Raw genomic sequence first — 9290 nt, 5'->3', positions numbered from 1 at the left:
ACGCAGAAAGACACGGTGCATGTTGGAAATGCTCTTTTTTTATTCTGACTCAAATGGCTAAATTTATTTCATTCTTGTGATCTTCCTAGAAGTCAACCTTTTATTATGCTTATTGCCAAGGTTGTTTGTATGTCTTGCTAGTTATGTTTCCCCACCTAGACTTGCTACCAAGTGTCAAAGCTTGAGATTACCCTTCTATTTCCCCTTTAGTTCCTGTGGATACCTAAACTGATAGGCAAGAGGGTTCATCTCAGAGTCTGAACGGGGTCAGCCTCCTAAATTCTGCCAGATACCCAGTCAGTTAAGTTCAGAGCATCAGGGGGAGCCAAACTAGATGCCTGACACGCGTAGATAAGGGAATTGGTTTATTTTACCTTTTCATACATCCATGTTTGATGTGGATGTGGACACAAAGCCACAGTATTGATTGCCATTCGCCCCCAGGATAAAAGCCTCTGGAACACGTGGGTGACCACAGGGTTAGAAGGTTGGGGAGGAGAGTGGTTGGGCAGTGAGGAGTTGGTCAGCCCCAGTGTCCAGTGACACTCTGCAGTCAGTTCCAGCTACGGGATGTTGCTTGGATGGGGCCTGCCGCTGAAGCCTTTCCCCAATGAGAACCTAAGGGGCAGGAGCTTGGGATTTCGTGAAGTGCATGCCCATGTCTTCCTTGGCATCAAGTCACGTAACTAAGTCTTGCCATTCCTTAGAACCAGAAACTAAGTGTTGCGGACCCTTTCCGGTTTCTGACTCCCAATCAAGTCAGCATCCAGAGACAGCTGGGGTAACTGTTTTCTTTCCAGTTCACAGCTCTCGGAGGAGGTGTGACTGTGTGTGAGGCGCTAGAAAGCTTGTTCTATAATTACCTCGCGATTTGCCTCTGAGTGTGCAGTACACCCACCCGACCTTCTGTGTGTTCATGTGAGCTAGTCACTAGAGGCTGAGTGATCTGCTGCCCTGGGTACCGGAGTCAGAGTAAGTGCGTCTAGAACAACATGGGTGACATTATTTTGCCCCAAAGGTAATTATCACATCTCAGGGGAGGGGATATGGGGTCTTTGTAACTGACTGCCAAATCTATGATCGGTCGCACTCAAGTCAGTGCAATCACATCCCAAATGAAGCAGCTGGGCATGAAGCCAGGCAGCGGGACGCGCGCTCCCGAGCCTGGGTGCTCACACCCTCGAGGCCGTGGCCGGCAAGTCCCCCGAGCGTGGGCGTGGGCAGTCAGGGCGCAGGCCGAGCCGTCAGGGTGCCGCGGGGATCAGGCGCACGGGATGGGGACCCAGAAGGCCCACGGTCGGGGACCGCTCTTGGAGGGCCGCCGCCGCCTCTGCCACGCTCGCCCCGAGGCCGAGGCCGAGCCCCGCTTCCCGGACCCCGAGCCGCCTCCAACCCCGCGGCCACAGCATCGGCCGCGTGCCCCCGCAGCGGGACCCCGGGCGGCACCCTCGCCTGCCATTGGCTGCGCTTTCGGCTCGCGCTCTCACGTTGCCCCTCTCGGGCAGGCAGCCCCACTTTCCCCGCGCTTCACGGGGCCCCGCACTGCCTCCGGGCGCCCCCAGGGGCGCGGCGCGCGCCTAGCGGCGCCGGGGGCGGAGCCTCTCGCGGGGCGCCTCGGGATTGGTCGCGGGAGGGAAGGGGCGGGGCCAGCCCCGGAGAAAACAGCGCGCGCGCAGCCCGGCTGCAGTCCCAGTCCCGAGCCTGAGCTAGTTTAGGTTACCGCGCAGCCGCGCTCCCGTGCCTTTTTACCGCGGATCTCTCCGGCCGCGTTCTCCAGCTCGCTCCCGCGCAGCACGAGAGTGGTGCCGCCCCGCAGGTCCCGTCCCGCGTGGTGCAGCTCGGGCTGGAGCGGCGATGCGCCTCATTCAGAACATGTGCACCATCGCCGAGTACCCCGCCCCGGGCAGCGCCGCGGCTGCCGCCGACTGCTGCCTGGGGGCGGCGGGCCGCCGCCTGGTCAAGATCGCCGTGGTGGGGGCCAGTGGCGTGGGCAAGACCGGTGAGTCTTCGCGCTCGGGCGAGAACCGGCTCGTTCTGGGCTGGACGACTGCCCCCCCCGGGAGTTGCGTATGAGCGAGGCGTGGGGGAGAGGATGGGAGGGCAGCTGACCGCCCATCCCCTCCTACTGATCTGGTGCCCCTCCGCGAGGACCTGAGCCAGCATCGCCTTAACCCCCTTCTTCAACAGATGAAGGAAACTGGGATCCAGGATGGCCAGGCCTCCTTCCGGGCACCGCCGGCGCAACTGGGATTAGAACTTTGGGGTTCTTGAGCCTGTCTGGCGGTGCCTGGACCCGAAGGGGAACTTAGGGAACGGAACCCCTCCTGGAGGTCTTTAAGGGTAGGAAAGACCTTTGTCTCCTGGAAGGTTTAGGTGCGGCTCAGCCGGCCTCAGGAGGCGGGTGGGCCAAATGACCCTTCCAGCTGGACAGAGCCATAATTCACAAGGCCTTCTACCCCCTCTCCCTTGTGTCTGGAAGAAGGGTCAAGAAGCTGCAGGCTAGGAATTTCACTTGGTGGCCGCCCGGCTTGCTTCCTCTGTGAGAGCGGTTTCCCAGGCTGGGGGTGGGGTGGACACCAATTTAACTTCTTATGCCAGAGTTAACTCTCTTTCCTTTCTCTTCTCTGACCTGCAGCTCTGGTGGTCCGGTTCCTCACCAAACGATTCATTGGTGACTATGAAAGAAACGCAGGTGAGGAGGCGCATTTGGGGAGTGCCCTCAGCTTGCACAGTACTGCTCTTAACCATTTTTCAGTGTCTCCAGGGTAGCCTGCTTCACAGTGACAGTCTGAGTATCAGGATCCTGCCACTTCCAATTTTACTTGCCCCCTCCCCAGCTCCCCCCTCCCATAACTGCCATCTGGCCTCATTCCATTCCAAGCCCCATTCATCATTTTATCAAGTGCCTGAAAGTATTCTCCTTGGTATGTTTTAACTATAGGGACCCCAGTTGGAAGCACCCTTTGTATTCAAGAGTCTCTCCCTTCAAAACACTCCTGCAAAAGTCATAAAAAAAAAAAAAAAGATGGCCAGCTCCTCCCCCCACCCCTCTGCCTCTCTGTTGGCAGCCTTTCAGAGGTGACCTTTTAAAGCAAAGGCCAAAGGAGAGCCGTTGTAAACCTAAAGTTCTCTTTTCTTAACAAAGAAAAAATAACTAGATGGTAGAATTTGAGGAGGGGAGCTCCCAAATAAATGAGAGGACACTATTTCAATCTCTGTGATTAAAGATGGCCACGGGGGAGGCTTAAGGGCTTTCTACCTATGCTCTGTTAGCAAATTGCTTAAATCCTCAGACCATATTTAGTACCTAAGGGGATTATTTGAAATGTGCTATATAAACCATCCCAAGATAAGGCATGACAGCCTTCTGCTTTGATGTAGATTCGGCTACCATTATGTCACATTTTTATTCCAACTGATAATGTTGGCTGTGCATTTACTAACAATAGTTGCCTACCAAGTTTTTTACACCGAATCACTAAACTGATGTCAGAGAGTAATGAAGTACTAAATTAAAACACATGCTGAACAAGAAAATTTACTTCAAGGAAATACTCTAAATATGGGAGAGCCATTTAAAATGAGATAAGTCAGTTTCCAAAAACTTGCAATCCTTGCCTTGGTTTTAATAAATCCCCTAATCTGGGGTTAGAATTGCAGTTGTTTAAGAAAACAGCCGAAATACGCTCATTAAATAGAATAAACCATAGTTTATTTGTGTGTATTGGTTCAGGTTATATATTTTTTCTTACTTAAAATCCCACCATGTTTTAAAAGTTGTATAAGAAGGAAAAACATAATTTCTCTCTCGCTCTCTCTCTCTCTCTTTTTTTTTTTTTTTTTGCCTTTATAGGTAATCTCTATACCAGACAAGTGCAAATAGAAGGTGAAACCCTGGCTATACAGGTTCAAGACACGCCAGGTGTTCAGGTACGAAGCTCTGAGATTTGTGACTAAGTCAAGGGGAGCCTACTTGGCTTTGGAATTGTTCAGTTGTTCTCAGAATAATACCTTAGGCTGAAGAGGAGAGAAATTTGGGGGGAGTCAAAACTGGGCTATTACACGTTACTTGTCACTTCAGTTGTCTTTGGCTGTTGGTCAGTCTTTCCTGGCTTTGTTTGGGAGATTGGGCTGAGGGGCAGACATTTTAGGAGGATTCTATCCGGCAGGAAAGACCAAACCAAACACACGTGGGGTTAGCACAGTTGCCTTGCCATGGTTAAAAAGATCAGTTTTTACCTTCGTGTATTTGGCATTGAAAATCAAACATTTAGGTATAGTCGTTAAATCCGTGGGCTCACTTTAATATCGTGGAAAGTTACTCTATAGACAAAAGAGCCCCGCTGGTGTGTGTGTGTTTTTTCCCTCTTGAACTGGGCGGTTATCCAGGTTTAAATGCTTCCAGCTCCTATCTTTACTTCCCCAGACTTACTGTCTAGCCAGTTAATTTCCCATTTTGTGCAACTACAAAGTCTCTCTGCGTGGAGTTCTCTGCAGGTCAATTTTCCACTTGAGTGTGGTGAGCTGCACTGTTATTTATTCCAACTCCGTGCAGCTGGGTCAACATATTGTCCAGAAAGCTGAAGCGTGTGGGGAGCTGGCTTGTGTATGGCCTGCAACCTGGCGTTACCGTCCAGGGCTCCTTGGACCTCGCGGTCCGGCCGAGCCAGGGGCTCCCTGCGCCCCCCCACCCCCGGTGCTCCCCTCACCCTCATCCCCCTTCTCTGGCAGGTCCGCGAGAACGGCCTGAGCTGCGGCGAACCGCTGAACCGGTGCATTCGCTGGGCCGACGCCGTGGTGATCGTGTTCTCCGTCACCGACTACCAGAGCTACGAACTCATCGGCCAGCTCCACCAGCACGTCCAGCAGCTGCACCTGGGCAGCCGGCTGCCGGTGGTGGTCGTGGCCAACAAAGCGGACCTGCTGCACGTGAAGCAGGTTGACCCGCAGCTGGGACTGCAGCTGGCCGGCATGCTGGGCTGCTCGTTCTACGAAGTGTCCGTCAGCGAAAACTACAACGACGTCTACAACGCCTTCCACGTGCTGTGCAAGGAGGTGAGCCACAAACAGCAGCCCAGCGGCACGCCGGAGAAGCGGAGAACCTCCCTCATCCCCAGGCCCAAGTCCCCCAACATGCAGGACCTGAAGAGGAGGTTCAAGCAAGCCCTGTCGGCCAAAGTGAGGACGGTCACCTCCGTCTGAAGCGGGGACGCCCACGGGGGGTTTGGTCTTCCCAGGAAGGGGGCCCGAGGTTCTTCCCGGGCAGGAACGTTGAATGCTGGCAGGAGTTCATGGTTCCAGAAAGGGCCGGAGCCGAGGGGCCAGGAGGGCCTGTGGAACTGCTGCAGAGAAGGACGTGTTCTGAGCAGGGGGACAGAACTGAGGCTGGAGAGCCGGCCCACTGGCTGAGCCGCTCTGGACGCGTGACCCGGACTCGGCGTCTTTTCCCCTGGAGTGGGCAGGGCGGCAGAACCGCTCGGGATTTTGTTCCTTCCCTTGTAAATGACAGTCAGTGGTAGTAGTTTCAGCAACTCGGTGGGTGTGGTTGACAGCGGGAACGAAAGAACAGATTAAGCACCCACAGGCTGTCCCCTTTTTCTCTCTCTCTTTTCCCCTTTCTCCCCCCAAGAGGAAAAATTGCTTTTTCTCTTACACGTCTGATTTGCGTCTCCGGAACACTGGTCCTGACAGAATGCCTTTCTAACCTGAAGGATACCCAGATTTCTTCTTTAAGGAACAGGGATGAAAGGACTCCCCCCCACCCCCCAATAGAGGGTGGGGTTTATGGGCCAGATGTTCTGTAGCTGGATGGACATCTGTAAGCTTCTGGGGCCTGACCCAGGACGAGGACGCTTAGTCGAGCATGTGTTAAAGGGCTGAGAACTCAAACTCTTCAGCCCCAGACTTTGAATAATTGTGAGACTATAATTTTTTTTTCACTGTTGCATCAGGTACACAAAAAAAAGATGTGTTCATTGACTTTGGTGTGATTTGTATAAATGGCTCACAGCAATGACGTCGGGTCGTTTCCTCGGCCTGGCCGAGTCGTGGCTTCAATACGAAAACCCTGTCTGACAGCGAGCAAACAGGTCCGGGGCGCCCGCCAAATCCCCGACACAGATGCACTTTAAAAAGCCACTCATGCTTTGGCTTAAACTGTAATTAATTTATTTTATGTACAATAAACCTCATTTTAAAAGAGCAGACCCCTGACTTGGTCTTTATTGAAATGTTCACATTCTGTCCTTCACACAAGTGTCGCTCGGTGTCTGGTACTTCTCGGTCGCTTGGCGTCAGGCGCGGTGCCTTCCTGGGGTAAGTCTCGGAGCAAGCCGACGAGGTCCAGCCTCTTAGCCCCGTTTTACCGATGAGACAGGCTCACAGACAAGCTAACTCACTTGTCAAGGGCCCCCGCCTGTGAGCGCTGTGAATTGTAATTCGCCCCTTTACGTTCAAGAATAGTGCATCTCCTGTCCACTCCCTTCGGGATCCTCCAGGTGAAGCCAAGACAAATGTCCGGCTCTGTGTTTTCTGCTGTTAAGACATCTCTCAGCTGAGCTTTGAAGATATGCTTCCGTCCGAGATTGCTGCTTCTCTCTGTACACGGGGCTTTGGCACGCCTCTTCTTTGGGTATGCTGCTTTCAAAAAGTGTGCTCCATTCTCATGTAGAGCTGGGGGCTGGTGACCGGGGGCCGTCCACGGGCCCCTCCCACGTAGCTGCTGCCGCCAATGTGTGTTCAAAGTGCCAGGCCTCCCGCATCTGCTTCCAGGAGAGACCTTCCCTGCAGGCCACGTGAGCCACCGTCTTCACGGGCAAACAACGACGCCTTAGAGTAGGGCTTTCACGGAGAGATCTCCTTTAGTCCTCAGGATAACCCTGTGAGGAGGGCAGGGGAGGAAATCCTGCCGCTTACAGGTGAGGAAAACAGACTCTGAGTTGGAGTGAGGGCCTCAAGTTCACACGAAGGACAGGAATCCACGTCTTCTTTTTTTTTTTTTTTTTTATGTGACAGACAGCCAGCGAGAGAGGGAACACAAGCAGGGGGAGTGGGAGAGGAAGAAGCAGGCTCATAGCGGAGGAGCCCGATGTGGGACTCGATCCCGGAATGCCGGGATCACGCCCTGAGCCGAAGGCAGACCCTTAACGACTGCGCCACCCAGGCGCCCCAGGAATCCACGTCTTCTGACCACACTGTTATTTCTTTCTAATGTTTCGTATACGGGTACCGCTTGCTGCACACGCAGGGCCGCGGGACCAGGGAAGCAGGCCGATGACCGGCTACTGATGGCTGCTGTGGGACGGTGCCACGCTCCAAGTCTGTTTTCCCACAGGGTAGATATCCTGCCTGCGCTTGACAGGGCTCCTGGGGATGTCCCAAACCCTCCTTATATGGAGGGCAGTTTTCTACGCTTACGCCTGACCTAACCTCTGAGAAGCGCACGCTCGCGTGCGTGCGTGTGTGTTGGGGGCAGGGAGGGAAATGGTATTCACATGAGAGTCTCAAAACATCTCAGTTCAAAGGCACTAGCAAGTTTCTCCAACTAATTTCTGCTCCTTTTTAGTTTTATTCATTCTGTGTGGTTATATAAACAATGTCCAGTGTATATGAGGTTAAATTTTATGTGCTTAACAGTAGTCTTCGACCCATGTTCTGGAATTAGAGAAGACACCGAGTTTTCCTGGGGACTTTATCTCGGAAAGGTGCTGAGCCGTGCTCTACCTCCATTAATGACTGGTAAAGGCGCACTCGTTCGCTCCCCTCCGGTCCATCTGCTCTCCAAGCCCGCAGACCCCCGGGCAGGCCTCCCCTCTCCCTTGTGAGCCTCACTTCCTCACCTCCTGGCACTTCATGGTTGCCCCTCACTTTCCCACTGTGCTGGACCTGCTCTCTCCTACTTCGCCTCAGAAGTTTACGTGGGTAGGGGGCTCAGAGCTCTCATCCAGCCAGTGGAATAAAGTGTCTGTGGGGGGGGGGGCCCTGCTGGAAACCCCCCAGGTCCCAGTTCTGTCCAGAGTCTCAGGCTAATTTAAATATTTATAGTTCTGGAATCCACCATATTTTCTTCTCACGAATTTAGCTTCATGTTTCATTACCTTTGCTCACTCTTTCATTATTAGTATAGCTTAATCCCTGTGTGTTTGTTTTAAAATTTCTGAACTGCAACCATAGGGTACAGAGAAACAGCCCTCTCTGGCCCAGGTAGGGGCACGCCTCCTTTACCACCAGGGGAAGGAAGGGGGGGGGTGGTGGAGAGAGGAAAGGAATTAGAATTTACAGAACATTTATAATGTGTCAGATTGTGCACGATCTCCTTTAATCTTTGAAGAATCCTATGAGGAAGGTAATACTACCACTCCCATTTGAAAGATGAGAAAACTGAGGCTCGGATCACATCACCTGCTTAGGGCCACACAGGAACAGTGACTGTTTCTGTTTATTGAAACTTGTCTGGCTGTACGGGGTATTTGAAATAATGATGTTCTCCACACCAACCCCACAGTCCGTTTTTAGTCCCTTCTACAGACAGGGAGAAGGGAGGCTCCAAAGAATTAGGGAGCTGATCTGCCTCCTAAGAGACGGATTTAGTCCCCCTGCCCCCACGCCCAGGCCTGTCTGAAGCCACAGCCTAGTCCCTGGGCAGCCTGCCGCAGCGGCCCAGCTCCCCTCCTCCAAGCCAGGCGCCCCTGGGTGCTCTTCTCTGTCTTGCAGACGCTGGTCCCCCAGGCCCTGGCCCCCCGCGCCCTGGCCCTCCGCGCCCTGGCCCTCTTTCCTCCATCCCACCGTGGCATCCGGGGGTTGTGGCTCCTCCCTGGCCCCAGGTCTCCTGGCCTCCACATCTGCTGTTGCCGTCAGCCTCGCTCACTGGCCTCCGGTCCCAGCTCTGTAATAAAGGTGCAGGCAGGGCGGGGGCCCGCATAGCACACAACCCATAGGCCTCACAAGCGGATCCAACTCTGTCTTGGTGTCTGGCTTTCCAGTTTCCTCCCAGCTGCAAATCAAAACCATTCGCAGTGCTCTGCAGCCTGCCCGGCTGTGTGGTGTGCAGGGGTGGGGGAGCCTTCCCGCTGGGCTCCTGCTAGCCCCAGGCCGCTTGGAAGCTGGGCGTGTTCACAGTGTGCCCCTTGTTCTGGAGACACAGGAGATTTCAACATTCGCTTTACACCCCAAGAGGGAGAAAACAAGTGTGTTTTCCGAGCAAGCTTGGGGACAAATCCCTCACAGATGAGCAGTTGGGTAACTCCGGGTCCTGCCTCTGCGGGGGGGGGGGGGGGGGGGGGGGGGGGGGG

The 9290-nt window shown here is 54.0% G+C and overlaps 1 protein-coding gene across 1 annotated transcript; it reads left to right on the top strand.

Moving 5' to 3' along the window:
• The first annotated feature begins 1691 nt into the window (after positions 1 to 1691).
• Positions 1692 to 6206, top strand: RASL11B (RAS like family 11 member B). Its single transcript, XM_040625489.1, has 4 exons — positions 1692 to 1999; positions 2636 to 2692; positions 3854 to 3930; positions 4732 to 6206. The coding sequence occupies exons 1-4, from the start codon at positions 1855 to 1857 to the stop codon at positions 5200 to 5202; spliced, it is 750 nt and encodes a 249-aa protein (XP_040481423.1). The 5' UTR covers positions 1692 to 1854; the 3' UTR covers positions 5203 to 6206.
• The last annotated feature ends 3084 nt before the right edge of the window (positions 6207 to 9290 follow it).

The sequence above is a fragment of the Ursus maritimus genome, unplaced genomic scaffold (genome assembly GCF_017311325.1).
Source record: "Ursus maritimus isolate PB19 unplaced genomic scaffold, ASM1731132v1 scaffold_8, whole genome shotgun sequence".
Classification (NCBI taxonomy): Eukaryota; Metazoa; Chordata; class Mammalia; order Carnivora; family Ursidae; genus Ursus; species Ursus maritimus.
This window is presented reverse-complemented; position numbering and strand designations above follow the sequence as displayed.